This window comes from Vicia villosa, linkage group LG2 (assembly GCF_029867415.1).
Source record: "Vicia villosa cultivar HV-30 ecotype Madison, WI linkage group LG2, Vvil1.0, whole genome shotgun sequence".
NCBI classification, from domain to species: domain Eukaryota; kingdom Viridiplantae; phylum Streptophyta; class Magnoliopsida; order Fabales; family Fabaceae; genus Vicia; species Vicia villosa.
In genome coordinates, this window is record NC_081181.1 from 84,207,262 (window position 1) to 84,232,281 (window position 25,020).

Here is a 25,020-nt window from a genome sequence, read left to right on the forward strand (position 1 = left end):
CTTACTATTTTGAGTTCATTCTATTTTCAATCCTTTTTCCACATATTTATGATTTATAATTGATATATTAGATGATTAAAACTAATTGTAAAATCAAATCTTGGATTCAAAACAATTTATTCATATTTTATATAATTTATTAATATTTAAATGAATTAATATTCAAGTAAATAAAATAAATATTAAAAAAATAAAATAGTTGTTTTAGAAGTCATTATAAAGCCCATAACCAAGTTTGAAATCTACATCTTAGGCCCATTGGTCAAGAAAACCAAAGTCACTTAGTTAGGTTTTTATGTATTTCTCCAAAATCGACCAACTTCTAAGCCTTGTATCTTCTTCAATTTTAGTCACATGAATGCATTCTAGGATTTTTTTTAGAAAGCTTGATGAGTCCTTTAAAACCTCCTTTTGGTTTCACCTCAACTGGAGCTTCCATGCTCAAGTTATAAGCTTTGTCCCAAGAGGTGTTTTCTGTTTACCTTTCGGAGGACCTGTAATGTTTTTGTCCATATCTCCCAAATGATGCATTTTTGGCTTTGGCTTGTGAGAGACAAAGTTGTAAAGAATCAAATTTCCTTCAAAATAGGCTTTGGTTGGGAAATTTTTGATGCTCCATGTGAAAGTTATGATCAGTCAAAGTTGAGTTGACTTTGTCCTATAAAAACCCTAATTTGAACCTTTGCATTTATTCATTTCTGAGTCTCTATTGATGGATCATGATCAACCTTTGATCAAATGATGAATATAACCTCACATACTTAATGTTGACCAAAAATCTTGAAGTTTGACTGTATTTTGACTATAGTTGACTTTCAAGTCAACATAGTCGATTATTGATCATCTGAGCCATTGAATGAGCAATCCTTGGAATATAAGCTTGCATTTTGACATGGAGATACATTGAGACATATGAGACATCTTGAGATCCATTTGAGGCCTTAGAAATTCAAAATCCCTTGATAAAGTGCAAACCCTAGCTTTGAGACCCTCGATTAGGAGAAAGTGACTTGAATGGTCCTTTGAACCTAGAGCCATTGAAGGTGAATAGAGGAGGGCAAATTTTGGGGTATGACACAAAGAAGCAAAAACACCAGTGCATCCAACTTGCGTTTTAGGTAAGGACGAGGTAAGCAAGAAGGTAGATCAGAAAATCTACAGAGGTATGATAGGATCTCTTCTCTATCTGACTGCTTCTAGAGCTGATATTTTATTCAGTGTTTACTTGTGTGCTAGATTCCAATCAGATCCTAGAGAAACTCACTTAACCGTTGTTAAGAGAATTCTTATGTATCTGAAAGGTACTACTAATGTTGGTTTAGTCTACAGAAGATCTGAAGAATGCAACTTAGTAGGATATTGTGATGCTGATTACGTTAGAGATAGAGTTGAAAGGAAAAGTACTTCTGGAAGCTGTCAATTTCTAGGAAGTAACCTGATCTCCTGGTATAGCAAGAAGAAAGCAACAATTGCACTCTCTACATAGAAGCAGAATATGTAGATGTTGCTGGATGTAGTACACAGATGCTCTGGATGAAAAGTCAGCTTGAAGATTATCAGATATATGAGAGTAACATTCCTATATTCTGTGATAATACTTCTGCTATTTGTTTATCTAAAAATCCTATTTTACATTCTAAGGCTAAACATATAGAGATTAAACATCACTTTATTAGGGACTATGTTCAGAAGGGTGTTCTTTCTTTAAACTTTATAGATACAAACCATCAATGGGCTGATATCTTTACAAAACCCCTTGCTGAAGATAGGTTTAAGTTCATTCTGAAGAACATCAATATGGATTTATGTCCAGAATGAAGTTTTTGAGATGATCTGATATGTGGATTAGTCTGAAGATTTTGCTTTATTTATTTTCTTATTTTACCTATCAGATGTTCTGATTATATATGTTCATATGGATACTCCGAAATTGTTATCACTAACGTTTCATGTGCCTAATTATGATTCAGAACTTCTGTTAAAGCAAAACAGCTGTCACCAGCTACCCCAAGATGATGACCACGTGTTCACTCATTCTGAAGGGACAAGCATGCGTGCAGTTGATGAGACGCTGCCTTAGGTAACTGTGAAAAATCTTTTCAAATCTCACGCTATCCTCCACTAACGTCTTTCAGCATTAATTGTAATTGATTCATATTTTGTAACCGTTGCATTCAGAACCTCATTGCATTTCATTTTCACATTAGTGTCTATATAAACTCATTTCATCTTCATTTTATCTCTTTTCACTCCTTCATCATCTTAATCGTTTATGCATTTTTGCTCTCTCTTTCGTCTTAACCAAAATCCAAAACCCAGAAAACTCATTTGTTCATCAATGGCTTCGTCTTCTGTTCAACAATCTTCATCTTCTTCTCAGCAAGCATAACAACAACAACCACCAACAGTTAACCCTCCTCAGAAAACCTGTCTCATTCCTACAACAGAGTTGGAAGTTCTCGGTGAAATGATGGTAGATTTTGATAATCTTCAAGAACACAACTTCAATATCAAGAACAATATGTTAGTTCAAGGCTGGGAAATGTTCTTTGATCGACTCATTGGACCAGTTTACCCAGAATTGGTGAAAGAGTTTTGGATTCACGCAACCCTAACCCCAAAAGCCATTCTCTCCTTCGTTTTGGGAAAAGAGATCTCTATTACAGAAAACCTAATCAAAAGGCTGCTGAATCTGGAAGGATATTTTGGTGCTGCTGGAGCAATAGTAGGCAGAACAGACTGGGATGCTGTTTATGCTGAAATCTTCACCTCTAGAGAGAGTTCTAAAAATATCAAGGATCTGAAGCCTCCATACAGAATTTGGGACAAGATCCTTCTGGGATGTATCTACCACAGAAAGGCTTCTGTCTCTCCAAACTACATGAATCAAGATCAACAATACATTCTGTATTGTATTGGGAAAGGCCAGAGGGTGGACCTTCCATACATTCTGTTCATCCACATGTGGAATCATGTGAAGGAATCCAGAGAACAAGCAAGGCTCAAATCGCAGAAGATCAAAAGAAACATCATCCCTCTAGGAAGACTAATTTCTGACATTCTGACAGAAACGGGAATAGTGCAAGCTTTGTTAGATGCTGGTACTGTTAAGGATCTGGAAGCAACATATGGGAGCACTATGAATTCTCACACTTTGAAGAAGATGAAACTGATTCAAAACATTGCCTCTCCTCCCAGAGTGGTAAATGAGATTCTGTCCAGAAGGGTTCATGCTCTGGATGACAGCTTTTCTTCAAGAATGAACATCCTAACTCAGTTCTCTTCTATCTGGAATCTTGCTTAAAAGATGGCTACGGGTTTGATCCAGCATGGTTAAGTGACAGAGTCCTTCCATCCATAGACAATCTTGCTCCATCTAAGAAGAAGAAGGAGAAAAGAAAGTCCACTGGAGATGGTCCTTTAAAGCCTCTGAATAAAAAGAAGAAGACTTCAGGTATTTCTATAACCGAGTTTTACCTATTTCTGTTAATAATTCTGATAACATATCAACAGAACATCAACTAGAAAATCAACCTGCCTCTGATCACCCTGTTCATGACACTATCAAGGTACCTAGATCCTCTGAATCTATTAGGAAACTAATAGATGACATAGAGAATATAGATACCTCTATTCTTCATGATGGCTCTGAACCAAAACAACCACCTAAAACCACAAAACAATCCTCTAAATCTCAACCTTCTGGTTCCACGAAATCTAAAGGCAAACAACCTCTACATTCCTTTGGACCCATTCTTAATCCACAACCTCTGAACACCATTTTCCCAGCTCTTCCAAATGAAAACATTTTCTCCTCTGCTCAACCCACACATTCTGAACCTCCACCTTCGGAAACTCAACCACAACCCACCTCTCCATTATCTGATCCCCAACCAGAAGTTGACATTTCCGTATATTGTAACTTCTCTGACCCATCATCACCATCATCAACATCATCTGACTGCGTCTTTTGCAAACCTCGCCCCTCTGAACCTACCCCCCAAAATCCTTCATATGAAACAGTTGTTGTAGTCTTAGACTCTGACAATGAAGCAGAATCTACACCCCTTTCATCCACTTCAAACTCTTCTATTCTGTTTGAAAGACCCTCTGAACCCTATCTCATCTCCAACCCAGAAGAGCTAATAACTATTATCAGAACCACCCCACCTCTACCTTCTATTGATATGCGTTTTCAATTATTAAAACATAAGGTACGAACAAGGTTAGATTATCTGAAGGTTGCCTATGACTCCAAGTTGGATCATGTGGCCGCTAGAAAGCTCTGGAAGTCTTTCTTTGAGGATGTGCAAACAGACTTTCTGGATCTCCAGAATGACTGTCTTGCTGCTGCTCCTGGTCCTTCTGGACTGGCTCTGGAGTATGGTGATGGGATATATTTTCACCCCATTGTGAACTGGAAGCCTCTGGAGGAAGCTCCGTTTGTTGATGAGATGGAGCTGGATTCTGATGATATGGATATTGATAATCCTCTTCCCATGATAGTCTGGACTCCAAAGAAGCCTCTGGTTGCTCCTAAGGAATTTGTAGTTCTGACTGGAGACATGGAGACGTTGTTCGATTGGTTCAGGAGAACCCTGTTGCTGATCAACTTGTTCCAGCCTCTGCTCCAACTGTAGTCCCCTCAAGTTCTGTAGTGTTGGATACTCTGAAGGAACTTCAGCAGAATCAAGCAACTGTATTCAGTCGTCTGGCATAGCAAGATGAAACAAATGCTGAGTTCAAGACTTGGATGCAAAGATATGAAGAATCTTCCAAGAAGCAGGCAGAAGACACTACTGAGATCAAGAATCTGCTAGCAGCCTTAGCCTCTAAGCTTACCCAGTCTTAGTCCGAGTCTTGTGTCTGTAGTAGTTTTATTTGTTTCTTGCATCTGTTTTTCTTTGTCCATTGCATCTGATTGTACTCTCTCTGTGTTTTATTAATGAAATTTCTTTTTTCATCTTTTTTGTCTTTCATCTGAATCTTTTATACATGCTTTTTGATGTTATGACAAAAAGGGGGAGAAACGTATTATTTGAATTGATTTATTATATCAATTGCTGGGGTTAAGTCTCAACATTCCTAACAAAAATTTGCAAGTTTTTGTCTCTGATAGTTTTGCAGGAATGTGATAAATCTGAAAAAGTTCAAAAAGGGGAGAAACGTATCTTGAGAAAATCTTTCAAAGATTTGAAGCAAACAAAGTTTAATACTCTGATACAAGAAATTGCAAAGATCTGAAGAAATCTACCTTGATGCTCTGATAAGCGAAGTATTTTAAAGAAAGATTCAAAGCTTTGAAGTTGTCTAATGGAAGCTCTGAAAGAAAGCTCTGGATCATCTGAAGATAAAAGTTCAACGTGAAAGTCTCTTCTAAAATGAAAAATACTTAAGGAAGTCTTTTATTTATAAATTCTTCTAGTATTAATTTCAGGGGGAGATTGTTAATCTCATGGGGAGACATATTCACACACTCTGATTAATATGCTTCTATGCTATATCTGTGTAGTGTCTTTTTCATCTTATATTCTGGATACAAATTCATATCAATTCTGTATGTTTTTGTCATCATCAAAAAGGGGGAGATTGTTAGAACATGAAATGTTCTGATCAATATTTCTAGTTTTGATGATAACATTATATAAGAATTTTTTATAAGACAATGTGGTATTCTAATTATTCACGTTTTCCATTTCAGAAAAAGTCTTAAAGAGTATGCATTAAATCATCATTCAGAAGCTCTGACCCAGAAGATCAGGATGGCTTCATCAGAACATGGTTTGGAAGACATCATAAGACGGTCTTAAGAAAATCAGAACATGGTCTGGAAGGCATCAGAAGATGGAAATCAGAAGCAAGGCTCTGAAGATCTGATGGTATCATGCTACAAAGAACTTCCAAAGTCTAATGACGGAAGTTGCATCTACACCAACACTGAAGACTCTGATATTCAAACGTCATTCTAATAGTCTGAGTCCAGAAGCAAGTACAATATGACAAAGCTACAACGTCAAATCTGTCTGACTGACAAAAGGAACGTTAGAAGCTACAAAAGGCAAAGTCAGCAAGAGCAATTGAAGCATGGCTCGAGGTAGTTGACAAAAGAGTGAAACATTAAATGCATCAGTGTACTATTCACGTAAAGCATTAAATGCTACTCAACGGTCACATTCCTCTCTGCCAATAAAAGAGAAGTTCTGATTGCTGAAGAAAACAACATACGCTAAGAGACCTTACGCTGCCAAATTGATTCTCAAACGTTATCTCCCAAACAGCAAAGAAACTTCATCTTCAACCTCACAAATCTGTAATATCTTAGTGAGTGTTAGAACTTAATCTTGAGAGAAAAATCACTTGGTGATTATAGCTTATTGAGAAGCACATTCAACTCTTGTAATATTGTTTACTATTTGTAAAAGGAAATTCCTAGAGTGATCAAGTTGTGATATGTATACTCTAGAAGACTTAGAAGTTGTCTAAGTGGAAAACCATTGTAATCAAGGTTGATTAGTGGATTAAATCCTCAGTTGAGGTAAATCACTCTGTAAGGGGTGGATTGGAGTAGTTTGGTTAACAATGAACTAGGATAAAAATAATTGTGTGATTATTTTTTATCTACCATTTTTAGAAACAAACCTTATTCAATCCCCCTTTTCTAAGTGTTTTTCACTCCTTCATTAATTACCTTTTTGCCCTTATATATATATTGAACACAATGCATAGAATGTGTCACCCTTGTATAGTTTAATATTTTATTTCTTGATCCCCGAGTATACTTGATAACAACAAATAAGCCCAATATATGATATTGACTTATTTGAGCACGGCCATGCATTTTACAGTCATACTCTATCAAGGGGCCCATAGATATTACTCCCATATATGTAGAAGGGGAAAATCCCATCTAGGTCACTCATGTACCTCAGCATGATTTGTAAAGTACGCATTCTCATACCCCAAAATTTGCCCATCATATTTCAATATATTTTGACTCATATGACTCAAGACTATGGAAGAATTGGGCTCACTTACCTAAGCAACAAGCCTCCGACTAGGGTTTTCTCTCTCCTAAGGAGAAGTCAATTTCTGATATCTCAAGTGGACTTCATGGTCTCTCACATGCCTCAAAGGATCCTTATAACAAAATCCAGGCTTCAATTCCCATGTTTGCTCAGTCAACTGCTCAAATGATCAATAGTCGATCAGTTTGTCCTAAAAGTCAACTGTGGTCAAAATACAGTCAAAATTCATGATTTATGGACAACATCCTTATTCTGAAGTAACATTCAACATTTGATCAAGGGTAGATCATGATTCATCAAGGAAAGCTCAGAAATCAACAAAACTCATAGTTGCTAAATTAGGGTTTTGTAAGAGAAAGTCAACTGAACTTTGACTAATCATATCTCCCACATGCTTTATTAGAAATTACCCAACCAAAGCTCATTCTCAAGGAAATTCAATTCTCTACAACTTTTATGTTGGGCCCAAGGTCAAGAAATTCTTCTGCATAAGAGATATAAGCCAAAACATTACAGGTCCTTCTAGAAGCTCGCAAAAAGCTATTTTTTGTCAGGAGCCATATCTCCAAGATAAAATACTCAAATGCAAAATATTTTCCAAAGTGGCTTGTAGAGGACATCTTGGGCTTTCCAAAAAGTCCTATAACATTCCATATGATACAAATTGAGAGAGTTATGGATTGTACAAGTTGGCTAAAACTTAGGAAATGCATAAGGGTTAAGTTGAGTAATGTTGAGATTTTTGACTAAATGGGCGTATCATGTGGATTCTAAATATGTCCATGACCTCATGGGAAGCCCATAAACCTTTTCCTATCTATTTTGTGATTTTTATTTTATTTAATCTTGGATTTATTCATTTAAATACAAATTAAATCAATAAATTATAAATTAGTGATTAAATGTCATATATGTGATTTCAATCAATTCAAATCCATCTTAGGATCAGTAAAAATCATGGAGAAGAGTTTGGAAAATGGAATTGGACCAACTTAGGAAGATTTGATAACCAAATTCAATCATATCCCAATCAAATTTCAATCACAAGAATTAATCAAATTCCTTCTAAACATGTTAACCTAATTGATTCTCTATAAGGAGAGGGACATATTCAGATGAAGGGGCAGAGAAAAAATCATGGTGCAAGACCCTGTACAATTCCAACAAAATCGTGGCACAAAAGGGATGTAGCAGAGTGGTTGTGAGGACGAATCAAACCATTCCAAGGATCCAAAAGGCTCTCTCAGAACTCTTTGAAGCTAATACGCTTCTCACAAACGTCTAAGGCATCAAGAATCATCATCACCATGTTTACGGTTTTCTTATTCATTTTAACCTTCGATCTTGTTCATAGATGCATCATAAACATGTTTTGAATACATATTCATGGTCGTGAGGACCCATACAACGTTTCTGGATTGTTTAATGAAGGATAGAAAAACACTTAGAAAGGGGGGGGGGGGGTTTGAATAAGTGTAGTCTAAAAACTTGAATGATAAAAACAATTTGCACAGTTATTTTTATCCTGGTTCGTTGTTAACTAAACTACTCCAGTCCACCCCCACGGAGTGATTTACCTCACCTGAGGATTTAATCCACTAATCGCAACAGATTACAATGGTTTTCCACTTAGCCCACGACTAACTTTTCTAGAGTATCCTGATCACAACCTGATCACTCTAGGAACAAATGCTTAGACACAAGCTAAGACTTTCTTAGAGTATCCTGACCACCACGTGATCACTCTAATTACAACTGCTTAGACACAAGCTAAGACTTCCTAGAGTATCCTGATCAACACTTGATCACTCTAGTTACTTACAAATTAATGTAATCAATTCTAAGAGTATTACAAATGCTTCTGAAAAGCTATAATCACAACAGTGATATTTCTCTTAACGTTTAAGCTTAATCTCACTAATATATTACAACAGCAATGTAGTGAGCTTTGATGAAGATGAAGTTTCTGAGCTTTGAGTTGAACAGTGTTTCAACAAGTTTTTTAGAGTAAGTTCTTTCAGATTTGTTAACCTTGCTTCTCATCAGAACTTCATATTTATAGGCACTTGAGAAGATGACCGTTGGGAGCATTTAATGCTTTGCGTATTCCGTACAGCATTGCATTTAATGTTTCACGCTTTTGTCAACTACCTCGAGCCTTGTTCACGCTGTGTCTACTGACGTTGCCTTTAATAGCTTCCAACGTTCCTTTTGTCAGTCAGCGTAGCCTGCCACCTGTACTTTCTTCTGATCTGATGTTTGTGTATACAATGTTTGAATATCATCAGAGTCAAACAGCTTGGTGCATAGCATCTTCTTGTCTTCTGACCTTGAAGTGCTTCTGAGCATGATACCATGAGAACTTCAGTGCTTCTGCTTCTGAACTCAAGTTCTTTTGATGCTTCCATAGACCCATGTTCTGATTCTGCTTTGACCATCTTTTGATGTCTTGCTAGACCATGTTCTGATGTTGCATGCTGAACCTTCTGAGACAAAGCTTCTGAGCACTGATTTGTGCATACTCTTTATATATTTCCTGAAAGGGAAATTGCAATGTATTAGAGTACCATATTATCTCACACAAAATTCATATCCTTGTTATCATCAAAACTAAGAATATTGATCAGAACAAATCTTATTCTAACAATCTCCCCCTTTTTGATGATGACAAAAACATATATAAATGATATGAATTTGCGATCAGAAAGAGCAGACGGCTAAAGACAATTTACACAGCTATAGCATAGGCATGTGAATATGTCTCCCCCTGAGATTAACAATCTCCCCCTGAGATGAATAATCTCCCCCTGAAATTAATACTAGAAGAATTTTATAAATAAAAGACTTCCCTGATTATTTCGGTAGAGACGTTCACATGTGCTTGATCTTCAGAACATTCATGACTTCTGATTTTTGCTTCCATAGGACAGCGTCAGAACTTTGAATTTCTTTAGATCCTCAGAACATTCATAGCTTCTGATTTCTGCTTCCATCGGACAACTTCAGAACTTGAATTTCTTTGATCTTCAGGACATTCACAGCTTCTGATTTCTGCTTCCATTCGGACAACTTCAGAACTTGAATTTCTTCTTTCATCACTTCATGCTAGAATGTATCAGAACATTGTTGAATGAACCAGAGCATCATCAGAGCATCTCTTCATCCTGAAATGTTACATTAATAAAACTAAACGACAAAAGTCAGCATGAAAGAGTCAGAACATAGAATATGTTTCATAACACATAATATGTATCAGAGCCATATGGTATGTGTCAGAACACATAAACATAATGTTTCAGATCATATTCTATCATCAGAATATCCGAACATTCTTCCTTCTTGCTTCTGATTCTGAAGCTTCATAGCACTCATCTTGCTTCATGAATCCAAGAGCTTGATTCTCTAAAGAATTACTTTTCCTCATCTTGTTGCTTCTTATGTTGATCTTCAGTTCCTGCAACAACACAACTTAAAAGCATAGAACTTTGCAAGTTCTGTTAGTAATGTGGGGCCTTTTTACCCGGTAACTGATAATATTTAATCAAATCATTTATCATATATTTTCTCCCCCTTTTTGTCATAACATCAAAAAGAATATAAAAGATTCAGATGTAGAAAACGACAAAGGAAAGAAACAGAATCAAACTTTTCATTGATTTAAACAAGCAGGATTACAAAAGATGTATGTAGAATAAGCAGATGCAACAATCAAAGAAAACTACAAGGACTTAAAGACTGCAACCCTAGCCTAGTCATAATCTTAGCTAGCATATCATGAATCCTGCGGCGTTCTCTGCATGCCTGTCCAGACTAGAACCTCCACTGTAGGAGAGATGCATGAATTCAAGGAGGAAGTGAGAGACAGTTCACAGAAAGAGAGCTAATGTCGCCAACGGGGCTTTCTCTTAACATAGAAGTCAAGAACATGATCCTTAACTTCATCCAATATCTCAAGAAAGTCTTCTTCCTTTGGATAAATGTTGATAACAGCATCACAGAAGAGATCTGACTTGAGACTTCTTGGAATCTTGAGAGATCCGTCTTGAAATCAATGTCAGCGATCCCCGAGATTTATTTCTCAACCTGGAACCAGATAACCCTTCCAACCGTTCTATTCAAATAGATCGACCACCCTTGAGCCTTCATCTTCGTTTTTGGTTTGAAACCATAAGCACCCAAGTCATCAGAGTCAATAGAAGATTTACACAAAACTTCCATTTCTGATGGAGAAAAGTAGCGAGTTTTCAGTGGAGAAACCTCTTGAGAGGAACTTGAGGGCGGATTCATGGTGAATGCTAGGTTGAAGATGAATAAACTAGGGTTTATGCAAAATGCAGATAAAGAGAGAGAGAGAGAGAGAGAGAGAGAGAGAGAGAGAGAGAAATAAATAGAGGGAAAAGAAACGTTTGAAGAGTATAAAAAGAAAAGAAATAAAAAGAAATGATGGATATCATTTAATGTTACGTGACGTGAGGAGAGATAATAATGACAAAAGAAGTGATTAGCACAGTTACCTAAGTAGGCGTCCCCTCAACTGCACGCACGCTTGTCTAGAAATAGTGAACACGTGTTTACCATCTGGATAGCCAGTTACAACTGTTTTACTTTTAAAGAGATTCTGAATCAACTTAGACAATGAAACGTTAGTAATATCAGAATCACTACTTCTAATTGATTACAATCAGAACTTCTTATAAAAGACTAATCCAATCTCATTTCAGAAGATACTCATACATAAGATCTTCTCATCTTCTCATTTTGGGCATAAATCCATACTGATATTCTTCAGAATGAACTTAAACCTATCTTCAGCAAGGGGTTTTGTAAAGATATCAGCCCATTGATGGTCTGTATCCACAAAGTTTAAAGATATAACACCCTTCTGAACATAGTCCCTTATGAAATGATGTTTAATCTCAATATGTTTAGCTTTTGAATGTAAAATATGATTCTTAGATAAACATATAGCAGAAGTATTATCACAGAAAATAGGAATGTTACTCTCATATATCTGATAATCTTCTAGCTGACTTCTCATCCAGAGCATTTGTGTGCTACACCCAGCAGCAGCAACATATTCTGCTTCTGTTGTTGAGAGGGAAATTGTAGCTTGCTTCTTGCTGTACCATGAGATCAGATGACTTCCAAGAAATTGACAACTTCCAGAAGTGCTCTTCCTTTCTATTCTATCTCCAGCATAGTCAGCATCACAGAATCCTACTAAGTTGTTGTAATACGGTGAACTGACTTTTTATCGATTGAAATGTCGCGGTTAAGCATGAGTCGCCACCGACTTTTATTTTATCCAAACAAATTCAGAAAGGCTAAAAGAAACAGAAAAAAACCTTTTAAAGAAATCTAAGTTCGGGGGGTAATTTATGCAAAGGGAAGGTGTAAGGCACCCTTTGCATCCATGGTTTTCCATGGGCTCTTAATTGCTTTGCTCTTTGTTTTCAGAAATGTAGAAGAAAAAGGATATGGACTTTAGCTCGTAAATGAGCGTAGCCATTTTTGAAGAATTATGAGAAAGAATATAGAAAAGTTTAGAGCAAGGCAAAGCAATTAGGGGCAATTACCTTAATAATGTAGAAAATAGTTCTTTTAGCCTTTCAGGGTGAAAGGGTCTATCCATGCCATAAGAGGGCAGGAAGCCTTTCATTTGGAGGTTGAAGGGTCGTCGAAATATCCTTCGCCATAAGACTGACCCATACCATAGAGAGGCAGGTAGTCTAAGGGAAGGATCAGAATAGCCTTTTTCGTAGGCAACCAGAGGATACCTCAGCCTTTTCCGTAGGCAACTTCCGAGGGTCGAGGTCATATTAGTGTATCGAAGGCAACATCATTAGGGACTTATGACCTTTATTTGTATCGAGGCAACATGGCTGAGGTATCCTCGTATTCGAGGGACTGGCTATTCTGCAAAGAAACACAAGGCAACAAGGCAACAGGCAACAGGCAACAGAGAGGTTACCCAAAAGTGTGCGTGTGTGCACCAATCACGTGATTATGTTCAGTTATGTTATCTTGTAGTTAGTGATTCTAATTCAATTAACAAGTTGCACTCCCTAAAATTACTAACCATTACAATTAATATTAACAGTAATAATGGGGGGAAGGGAAATTGCAACCAGCGGAGGAGAGGGGAATTGAAACCAGCGGGATAAAACAGATTAATAAGTTTAACATAAGTAATAATTGAGATCAGGGTTTAGGGTTACCGATATTCGACGCTTTGGCAATTGACAAACCCTGAAAAAATGGCAAAGGCAGATAATAGGTGAATGTATGCATAGTTCAAGAAATATAAGGGCAAACCCTAAAATCAAAGGAAACAAAATAGACTTTTAAAAATAAATGGAATACTTAGCTTTGTGACGGACGTGGCGCGTAATCGGAAGGAAACCTGTTGCTAACCCTGAAAAGGCACAAAGAAACAGAAAGTTTTCAGTGTAGGAATGGTCCTCGTAAATCCTGATTAAGGCACAAGTTAACCATGGTTAATAAAAAAAGAAAGCCAGATTAATTATTGGTTTTCAACCTAATTAATTAAATTGGCAAAATAAAGTTTCGATTAAATTTTCTAATCCTAATATAAAAAAAATATTGATAATTAATTAAATAATTAAATTAATTTAAAACCTTTGAATCAAATAAAACTATTTAACAATTACATCAAATAAAAACATTTAATAATTTAATTAAATAAATTTTCTGTTTATTATTTTTATGTTTTTTATGAAAAAAAGAAACTTAAGAAAAACTTCTATTAAGAAGGAACCTTTTTAAAAAAATAAGAATATATAAACAATATATGAATAATTAGACAAAATAAGGTAAAAACAATTGAAAGAAGAAAAAAAAACTTAGCTTGTGGGATCCGGTGCTGCAAATCTGTGAGACCCACGGTGTGCTTGAGTCCTCCGGTGCGTTGGATATGCATCTAGGGTGATCGAACGGCTTCAATACGAAGGCACATGATGCTCCCTCAGAAGTCAAAGGCACTGGATCTGCACATGAATTAGAACAAACAAAATAGGCAAAAAATAACGCACGACACTGGGATCGAACCCAGGTCGTCTTGGCTATCAACAAGCGCGGTTTGCCAACACACCAGAAGCAGTTCGCTGTTAACGATATCGCTTCCAAAACTTAAATAAAGAAACAAATTGACAACTTTGAATTAGAACGAACGCGCGCTCAGGGGTTGTCTTCTTCGTGAAGACCTGTGCTTTTCGCTACGAATCAGATGCGATTTGGCTACGAAGTTATTCAAGGCTAATTCCTGCAAACACAAACCCCATGAAAAACAAACAATACAACGCAAATAACAACCGGTTTCAATTGGAAATCGCGTTATGAACATGATAGAACCATCAATTTGGGCTAATTCGGTCTCTAACTAAAATCCCCAACTTGGAGCTTTGTGAACCCTAACAATGGCAACACGCAAAACCTGCATCCAAACTTTATCAAACTATCCAGAAATCACATAGACACTCATGTAAACATGAATACATAATCAAAATACGATGAACATGCACAAATTTCCGGAATCAAAACCAAAAATAAAATTGCAAACCGTGACTGAAGGGGCCGAGTTTCTGCGTGTTGTGTTGATCTGTGAGGATTGTTTTACGATTAGAAAGCTTTGAGGAACGTGTTATGATGCTTTGTTTGCCTTGAATCGACCTCTATCTTGGAAACCGATTTTTGACTTGTTCTTGAGTTTTTTTTTGAAGTTTGTATATATTCCTCTTGACTGCAATCCCCCTTTTTGTATTTGGAGAAGCTGCATACTTATAATAGAACGATTTAGGGTAATAATCTTGAAAGAAATCATATTGAATCACCTATTCTCATGATAAATCTTTGATTGGAAAATTTGTATGGAAACTTCTAATTTTGCATCAAATCTCAATCTTTTTCAACCAAACCATGTGAGCATGAATTTTGCTTGCAAATATGGCCCTTAGATGATTATAATTGATTGAGAATCAAAGGCAAATCAAATCTTTTGAATTTTCTTTCAATTATTTGATTTAAATTTTATTTTAAAGGAATAAAAATTCAAATAAAAAATGAAATAAAATCAAATGGGCGTGGGAATGGATTTGGAGATTATTAGAAACCCTAGAAACAAGTTTGGATCACAAAGATTGGGCCTATTTGCAATGAAATCCATTTTTAGCCATTTTTGTTTCACATTTTTCGCCCAAAATTGTCCCACTTTGACAAGGCATATCTCCCTCAATTTTTAAGATATGGAGGAGTTCTAGGACTTTTTGGAAACCTCAAGATGTCTTCTACAAGCCACTTTGGAAACTTTTTTCAGTTTGAAGAAATTATCTTGATGATATGGCTCCTGACAAAAATTTGCTTTTGCGAGCTTCTAGAAGGACCTGTAATGTTTTGAGTCATATCTCTCAAATGAAGCATTTTTAGACTTGGCATGTGAGAGACAAAGTTGTATAGAATTCAATTTCCTTAAAATTGAGATTTGGATGGGAAATTTCTGATGTTCCATGTGAGAGTTATGGCTGGTCAAAGCTCAGTTGACTTTCTCCTATACAAACCCTAATTTAGAAACTTTTGAATTGTTGATTTTTTTATCTTTCCCTAATGAACCATGATCAATTCTTGATCAAATGGTGAATGATACTTCAATATGAGGATTTTGACAAAAAATCAGGAGTTTTGACTTTACTTTGACCATAATTGACTTTATAGGTTACCCAGTCGACTGTTGATCTTCTGAACTTTTGAATGACCAGAACTTTAAGATAGGCTTTGATACTTGTTATAGAGATAGTGTGAAGTGTATTTAGCCATATGAGATGCTTTGGAGTCATTGATTCACTGATTTTCCTTTGAATAAGTCAAACCCTAGTTTCAGAGCCTTGTATAGGAGAGTGTGTCTAGGAGCCTTGTGTATTGATTTGAACTTGTACAAGAGAAATAGTATGGGCAAATTTTGGGGTATGACAGCTGCCCCTGTTCAATTATCTTAAACCTGAAGATGTAGAGTGGTTTGTGTGCCAGTCGGTATCTGAAGGTGGAAGATGATTGAACACTAGAATACCAAGAAATTTGCCCTAGCTGAAGTAGGGACTTTTGTCGGAGATGGGCTTAAAGATGCCATCCAGGCCTTGAGAGAAAATTTATTGGAGATTGATCATGTCAGCACCGTTCGTGGTAACTGAATTAGATCTAAGTCTTTTGAAATATTCATGGAGGATGCTCGAAACTAAGTATCAGAACTAAATCGTCGTCTTGATTATCTCTGAACTATTTTCGAAATAATTGTCACAATTAAATCTCTATCTTGATTATCTCTGAACTATCTTTGGAGGATACCCAAAATTAAGTGTCAAAATTAAATCTTCGTCTTGATTATCTCTGAACTATCTTTGGAGGATACCCGTAATTAAATATCAGAACTAAATCTTTGTCTTGATTATCTCTGAACTATCTCTGGAGAATACTCAGAACTAAGTATCTGAATTAAATCTTCTTCTTGATTATCTCTGAACTATCTTTGGAGGATACCCAAAATTAAGTGTCAAAATTAAATCTTCGTCTTGATTATCTCTGAACTATCTTTGGAGAATACCCGAAATTAAGTATCAGAACTAAATCTTTGTCTTGATTATCTCTGAACTATCTCTGGAGAATACTCGGAACTAAGTATCAGAATTAAATCTTCGTCTTGATTATCTCTGAACTATCTCTGGAGAATACCTGGAATTAAGTATCAGAATTAAATCTCTGTATTGATTATCTCTGAACTATCTCTGGAGAATACCCGGAATTAAGTATGAGAATTAAATCTCTGTATTGATTATCTCTGAGCTATCTTTGGAAGATATCCAAAATTAAGTGTCAGAAGTAAATCTCTGTCTTGATTATATCTGAACCATTTTTGGAAGGTATCCAAAATTAGGTGTCAGAACTAAATCTCTGTCTTGAATGAGTGTCAGAATTAAATCGTTGAATTGATTATATCTGCACTATATCTAGAAGATGTATAAGTAGACTGCAAAAGAAACATTAGTTTTATGCAATGTCGTGATGTATGTATTGTAAATTTTTTTTTTTAAAAGAATGAGAGTGTTATGCATATGTCATGAGACGTATGTATGTTATGAATTAACTATGATATATGATGTATGAACATGAGTTATGCTATTTGGAGTATCTTGAGAAAATAAATCTCTGTATCATTGGGATTTTGACGTTTGATCTTGTCTTGAAGAAGTACAGCTGGGGATTTATGATTCTTGCTTGGGGATGATCAGTAACTTAATGTACCCTGATTGGGAATAAAGACATTAATAAACCATGTTGGCGAAGAGCAAAGTGTTGGAGAACCAGCAGTGTTGAAGATGTAAACTTTGTTGGGGAGCCATGTCTTTGTCGAGAGCGTTTGAAGACATCTTCTTAATGATTACTCTGTGGGGATATGATCTTGTGAACCCATCTCTGTTGGGAGACATGGGTGAAAGTTGCCCCCAGTATTATAGTAACTACCATTCCTGGATTAGGTTAGGACACACCACTAAGTATTGATCAGATGTCAAACTGGACTTTCATAGATTTGCCCCTGCTAGTGAGGACTTTATGAAGTGTATATTGTAGGCGACATGCCCCTAGTAATCGTAAACTTAGGATGATGCCCCTGACTGTTTGGCTTTTGAGAGATTCTTGGAATCTTGACTTGATTGCCCCAGATTGATTGGGAAAAACGTGTCATGCCCCCTTGTATACGTAGGAGACATTGCTTCTTGGAGTAATATTGTCTGTCGAGATAACTTTCAGTCATTAGTTGTATCCTGTGCAAATTCTCTCTGTTGCTAACATTTGAAATTATGTAGCAAAATTTGTTTAATAATGAATTCATGAGATGCAGTGCATACGTTTGTCTTGAGTTTTTGAAAAACATTAAAGCATGAGATGTAAAAACATGACATTTGTAAGAACATGATATTTATAACAACATACCGTTTGTAAAAACGTGACATCAACTTGGCATTTATGGTAAACCTTAAGGAGTCAGGATACCTTTTTGGTAACAGTATGCTTTCGAACTAACCATGTTTCAATTAGGACTTTCAAAGGTTGTAACGTGGCTTGGTTCACGGTTTAAGAAACAAAGGATAAAGGCTCAAAGTTTATTTGTACCCACCCCTCTTCGTGATGTTCTTCGATCCTAAGCTCAGTTAATTCGACTTATGCATTCAAGTTCCAAGAGATCTATGGATTTGCGCCTTCGATAATGTTGATGGTTCGCAAGTAATGAGAACTTCTGATATGGCAGTCATTTCATCCTTTTGGTAGTCACAACTTTGTGTTGTTCAAGAATTTATTGACTTCTCTTTTTTCATCTTTTTGATATCCCTAACTTTTGCCTGAACTGTCTATTGTGAGCTTACAGTCAGCAGGATGCCTTGATTTTTGCCTAAGTCATCTTTTTTATTTTTGACTTAGCAGGCTTTTCTTTGTATATATGTTTTTCGTTCTTTCCTTTTTGAAAGATAATGACTGCCTTGTTTGATTGATGAACCGTCATTGTCTTTTGATTGACATTTCCAACACTTCTTTGATGCGTGCGGTTGAACGTTTGTGATTGAAACCTTTGTTTAAAGGTGTACTGAATGGTTCTCTTAAAATATAATGCACAGCCAAATTAACTGAGAACTACCATGCCCCAGGTTATGATCACAGGTTTTGATTTATTCAAGAAAGAAAACTCCTACAACTTAGGCTCAAAAGGGTTAACGAGGGATTATCATCCTTATATCTCCACTGTTTAGGAATTGAAATAATGCCTGTACATCGTCAACATAGTCCGTTCAAAAGCATACTGTATGAGGTTGCGGTATCGTTTTCGTCATCCTCCCTCAAAAGGCTTACAGCTTAGCAGGAGTTGAATAAACACAAAACATATGCAAAGTAAATACGTGATTTGAAATGAATGATAACGAAATAATGTATTCAAGACAAACATATGCAATGCACTGATGATAATTATTAAAATAGATAATGTCTATCATAAGTCGAATGTTTAAACAAACAGAATAGAAATTGCAAACAAAAGTAAATCTAATGATCTAAAAATTTCATCCTTCTAGCCATCCATAGTATTAGCAATCTTGTTGTGATTAGGCATGGTGTTAGAACAAGATTTGTTCTGATCAATTATCTTAGTTTTGATGATAACAATAATATGAATTTTGCTTAAGATAATATGGTACTCTAATCCAATGCAATTTCCTTTTCAGGAAATATATAAAGAGTACGCATAATTCAGCGCTCAGAAGCTTTGTCTCAAAGGGTTCAGCATGCAACATCAGAACATGGTCTGGCAAGACATCAGAAGATGGTCGAAGCAGAATCAGAACATGGGTCTATGGAAGCATCAGAAGAACAAGAGAACAGAAGCACTGAAGTTCTGATGGTATCACGCTCAGAAGCACTTCAAGGTCAGAAGATCAGAAGATGCTTTGCACCAAGCTGTTTGACTCTGATGATATTCAAACGTTGTATTCACAAACATCAGATCAGAAGAAAGTACAAGTGGCAAGCTACGCTGACTGACAAAAGGAACATTAAAAGCTACTAAAGGCTACGTCAGTAGACACAGCGTGAACAAGGCTCGAGGTAGTTGACAAAAGCGTATAACATTAAATGCGATGCTGTACGGAACACGCAAAGCATTAAATGCACTCAACGGTCATCTTCTCCAACGCCTATAAATATGAAGTTCTGATGAGAAGCAAGGTTAACGATTCTACACCAAAACAACTCATATTAAACTTGCTGAAACGCTGTTCAAATTCAAAGCTCAGAATCTTCATCTTCATCAAAGCTCACTACATTGCTGTTGTAATATATTAGTGAGATTAAGCTTAAACGTTAAGAGAAATATCACAGTTTGTGATTATCGCTTTTAAGAAGCAATTGTAATACTCTTAGAATTGATTACATTAAGTTGTAAGGAACTAGAGTGATCGTGTGGATCAGAATACTCTAGGAAGTCTTAGAGGTTATCTAAGCAGGTTGTAACTAGAGTGATCGTGTGGATCAGTATACTCTAGAAAAGTCTTAGAGGGTATCTAAGCAGTTGTTCCTGGAGTGATCAGTGTGTGATCAGAAGACTCTGGAAGACTTAGTTGCTGACTAAGTGGAGAACCATTGTAATCCGTGCGATTAGTGGATTAAGTCCTCAGTTGAGGTAAATCATCTCTGCGGGGGTGGACTGGAGTAGTTTAGTTAACAACGAACCAGGATAAAAATATCTGTGCAATTTATTTTTATCTGTCAAGTTTTTAAAGCTACACTTATTCAAACCCCCCCTTTCTAAGTGTTTTTCTATCCTTCAATTGGCATCAGAGCGCCGGTTCTAAGGTGCAAGCACTTAACCGTGTTTAGAAAAGATTCAGGAAGAGAAAAACGCTTCAGTAAAAGATGGTTGATGAAAGTGAAAAGTCTACACCTGCATCTACATCTGGCTCTGCTGAGCAATACAACGGTAACAATGGTTATACTAGACCGCCGGTATTTGATGGTGAAAACTTTGAATACTGGAAAGATAAACTGGAAAGTTACTTTCTTGGTCTAGATGGTGATCTATGGGATCTTCTGATGGATGGTTACAAACATCCAGTAAATGCCAGAGGCGTAAAGCTGACAAGGCAAGAAATGAATGATGATCAGAAAAAGCTTTTCAGGAATCATCATAAATGCAGAACTGTTTTGCTGAATGCTATCTCTCATGCTGAGTATGAGAAGATATCTAACAGGGAAACGGCCTATGACATATATGAGTCCTTGAAAATGACTCATGAAGGAAATGCTCAAGTCAAGGAGACTAAAGCTCTAGCTTTAATCCAGAAGTATGAAGCCTTCAAGATGGAGGATGATGAAGACATTGAAAAGATGTTTTCAAGATTTCAAACTCTTACTGCTGGATTGAGAGTTCTTGACAAGGGATACACCAAGGCTGATCACGTAAAGAAGATCATCAGAAGCTTACCCAGAAGATGGGGCCCTATGGTGACTGCATTCAAGATTGCAAAGAATCTGAATGAAGTTTCTCTGGAAGAGCTTATCAGTGCCTTGAGAAGCCATGAAATAGAGCTGGACGCAAATGAGCCTCAAAAGAAAGGTAAGTCTATTGCATTAAAATCCAATATCAAGAAATGCACTAACGCTTTTCAGGCTAGAGAAGAAGATCCTGAAGAATCAGAATCTGAAGAAGAAGATGAACTGTCTTTGATCTCCAGAAGGCTAAATCAACTCTGGAAGACCAAGCAAAGGAAAATCCCAAGAATGAATGTCCAAATCTTCAGAAGGAAAATCCCAAGAAGAAGTTTCATAAGAAGAAAGGTCTTATGGCAACCTGGGATGAGTCAGAAGATGATTCAGACTCTGAAGATGAGCAGGCCAACTGTGCGCTGATGGCGACAGAAGATGACGGATCAGAATCTAGATCAGAATCAGATTCTGAAGAGGTATTTTCTGAACTTACTAGAGATGAGTTAGTTTCCGGTCTAACTGAACTTCTGGAACTCAAGTCTCAGATTAGTCTCAAATACAAAAAGCTGAAAAAGCTATTTGAATTTGAAACAAAGAAGCTTGAGTTGGAGAATTCTGAATTAAAAGAAAAACTTTTAAAATTATCCAATAATGTTGGATCTCCTTCTGATTCAGAAAAATCCACTCCTAGTCTAAACCATATTCTGAAAGAATATGATTTAAGTTTCAGGAAGTTCTTATCTAGAAGTATTGGCAGAAGTCAGCTAGCTTCTATGATATATGCTGTGTCTGGAAACAAAAGAGTCGGCATTGGTTTTGAGGGTGAAACCCCATACAAACTTGAACCTGTGTATGAAATGAAATTCACATACAAGCCATTGTATGATCAGTTCAAGTATGGCCACTCCCATGATATTAGGCACACTTCACATGCTCAAAGTTTTCACATAACACACACCAAAAGGCATGTGACACAACCTAGGAAATATCATGAAACTCACATTAAAAATTATCATGCTGTTCCTCCTATTGCTTACAATGTTAAACCCAAGTTCAATCAGAACTTGAGAAAATCTAACAAGAAAGGACCCAAGAAAATGTGGGTACCTAAGGATAAGATTATTCCTATTGCAGATATCCTTGACTGCAAAAAGGACAAAGCACAACATGTCATGGTACCTGGACTCTGGATGCTCACGACACATGACAGGAAGAAGGTCTATGTTCCAAGACCTGGTGCTTAAGTCTGGAGGAGAAGTCAAGTTTGGAGGAGATCAGAAGGGCAAGATAATTGGCTCTGGAACTATAAAGTCTGGTAACTCTCCTTCCATTTCTAATGTACTTCTTGTAGAAGGATTAACACATAACCTCTTATCTATCAGTCAATTGAGTGACAATGGTTATGATATAATCTTCAATCAAGAGTCTTGCAAGGCTGTAAATCAGAAGGATGGCTCAATCCTATTTACAGGCAAGAGGAAGAACAACATTTATAAGACAGATCTGCAAGATCTTATGAGTCAGAAGGTGACTTGTCTTATGTCTGTTTCTGAAGAGCAGTGGGTCTGGCACAGAAGATTAGGTCATGCTAGTTTGAGAAAGATTTCTCAGATTAACAAACTGAATCTGGTCAGAGGACTCCCTAATCTGAAATTCAAATCGGATGCTCTTTGTGAAGCATGTCAGAAGGGTAAGTTCTCCAAACCTGCATTCAAGTCCAAGAATGTTGTTTCTACCTCAAGGCCATTAGAACTCTTGCACATTGATCTGTTTGGCCCAGTCAAAACAGCATCTGTCAAAGGGAAGAAATATGGATTAGTCATCGTAGATGATTATAGCCGCTGGACATGGGTAAAATTCTTGAAACACAAGGATGAGTCTCATTCAGTGTTCTTTGATTTCTGCATTCAGATTCAATCTGAAAAAGAGTGTAAAATCATAAAGGTCAGAAGTGATCATGGTGGTGAATTTGAGAACAGATCCTTTGAAGAATTCTTCAAAGAAAATGGTATTGCCCATGATTTCTCTTGTCCTAGAACTCCACAGCAAAATGGATTTGTAGAACGAAAGAATAGGACTCTGCAAGAAATGGCCAGAACCATGATCAATGAAACCAATATGGCTAAGCATTTCTGGGCAGAAGCAATAAACACTGCATGCTATATTCAGAATAGAATCTCTATCAGACCTATTCTAAATAAGACTCCTTATGAATTGTGGAAGAATAGAAAGCCCAACATTTCATATTTCCATCCTTTTGGATGTGTATGCTTTATTCTGAACACTAAAGATCATCTTGGTAAGTTTGATTCCAAAGCACAAAAATGTTTCCTTCTTGGATATTCTGAACGCTCAAAAGGCTACAGAGTATACAATACTGAAACATTGATTGTAGAAGAATCAATCAATATCAGGTTTGATGATAAGCTTGGTTCTGAAAAACCAAAGCAGTTTGATAATTTTGCAGATTGGGATATTGATATATCAGAAGTTGTTGAGCCAAGAAGCAACGCATCAGAAGCAGAGCCTCTCAGAAGCAAAGAATCTGAAGATCAAGTATCAGCTTCTCTGGAGGATCTAAGCATTTCTGAAGAACCATCTGTCAGAAGATCATCCAGACTCATCTCTGGTCATTCGGAAGATGTCATTCTTGGAAAGAAGGATGATCCAATCAGAACAAGAGCATTCCTTAAGAACAATGCAGACTGTCAATTAGGTCTTGTATCCTTGATCGAGCCAACTTCTGTTGATCATGCTCTAGAAGATCCAGACTGGATAATTGCTATGCAAAAAGAACTAAATCAGTTTACAAGGAATGATGTTTGGGATCTTGTTCCTAGACCTGATGGATTCAATATAATCGACACAAAATGGGTCTTCAGAAACAAGCTCAGTGAGAAAGGTGAAGTGGTAAGGAACAAAGCCAGACTGGTGGCTCAGGGTTATAGTCAGCAAGAAGGGATTGACTATACAGAAACCTTTGCACCAGTGGCCAGGTTAGAATCTATTCGTCTATTAATTTCATTTGCCACTCAACATAACATCACTCTCTATCAAATGGATGTTAAGAGTGCCTTCTTAAATGGTTATATAGATGAAGAAGTTTATGTCCATCAACCTCCTGGTTTTGAAGACTCTATGTCTCCTAATCATGTTTTTAAATTAAAGAAATCGTTATATGGATTGAAACAAGCTCCCAGAGCTTGGTATGAACGCTTAAGTTCTTTCCTTCTGGATAATGGTTTCACTAGAGGTAAAGTGGACACTAATCTCTTTTGTAAAACCTTTAAAAGGGATATTTTAATTTGTCAAATATATGTAGATGATATTATTTTTGGAACATCTAATGCTACACTTGGAAAGGAGTTTGCTGAGTCTATGCAGGCTGAGTTTGAAATGAGCATGATGGGAGAACTCAAGTATTTCCTTGGAATACAAATAAATCAAACATCAGAAGGAACGTATGTTCACCAAACCAAGTATGTGAAGGAACTTCTGAAGAAGTTTAATCTTCTAGACTGCAAAGAAGCCAAAACTCCTATGCATCCAACATGCATCCTAGGTAAGGATGAGGTAAGTAAGAAGGTAGATCAGAAGTTATACAGAGGTATGATTGGATCTCTTCTATATTTGACTGCTTCTAGACCTGACATTCTGTTCAGTGTTTGTTTGTGTGCTAGATTCCAATCAGATCCTAGAGAATCTCATTTAACTGCTGTTAAGAGAATTCTAAGGTATCTGAAAGGTACTACTAATGTTGGCTTAGTTTACAGAAAATCTAAAGAATACAACTTAGTAGGATTCTGCGATGCTGACTATGCTGGAGACAGAATTGAAAGAAAGAGTACTTCAGGAAGTTGCCAATTTCTTGGAAGTCATCTGATCTCCTGGTATAGCAAGAAGCAAGCAACTATTGCTCTATCAATGACAGAAGCAGAATATGTCGCTGCTGCTGGTTGCA

At 36.6% G+C, this 25,020-nt stretch overlaps 1 protein-coding gene across 1 annotated transcript; it reads left to right on the plus strand.

Annotated features, from left to right (window-relative positions):
• Positions 1 to 2,470: 2,470 nt before the first annotated feature.
• On the plus strand, positions 2,471 to 4,640 carry LOC131649499 (uncharacterized). The gene is made up of 3 exons (XM_058919261.1): positions 2,471 to 3,202; positions 3,247 to 3,454; positions 3,514 to 4,640. The coding sequence occupies exons 1-3, from the start codon at positions 2,471 to 2,473 to the stop codon at positions 4,638 to 4,640; spliced, it is 2,067 nt and encodes a 688-aa protein (XP_058775244.1).
• Positions 4,641 to 25,020: the final 20,380 nt, after the last annotated feature.

What these genes read in the sequence shown, in the direction of transcription:
- LOC131649499 (XM_058919261.1), top strand. Translation starts at nt 2,471, where the DNA reads ATGGTAGATTTTGATAATCTTCAAGAACACAACTTCAATATCAAGAAC. An exon ending in TTGCCTCTCCTCCCAGAGTG is followed by an intron (nt 3,203 to 3,246) that starts GTAAATGAGATT and finishes TCTGGATGACAG; the next exon opens with CTTTTCTTCAAGAATGAACA. An exon ending in TAAAAAGAAGAAGACTTCAG is followed by an intron (nt 3,455 to 3,513) that starts GTATTTCTATAA and finishes ACATATCAACAG; the next exon opens with AACATCAACTAGAAAATCAA.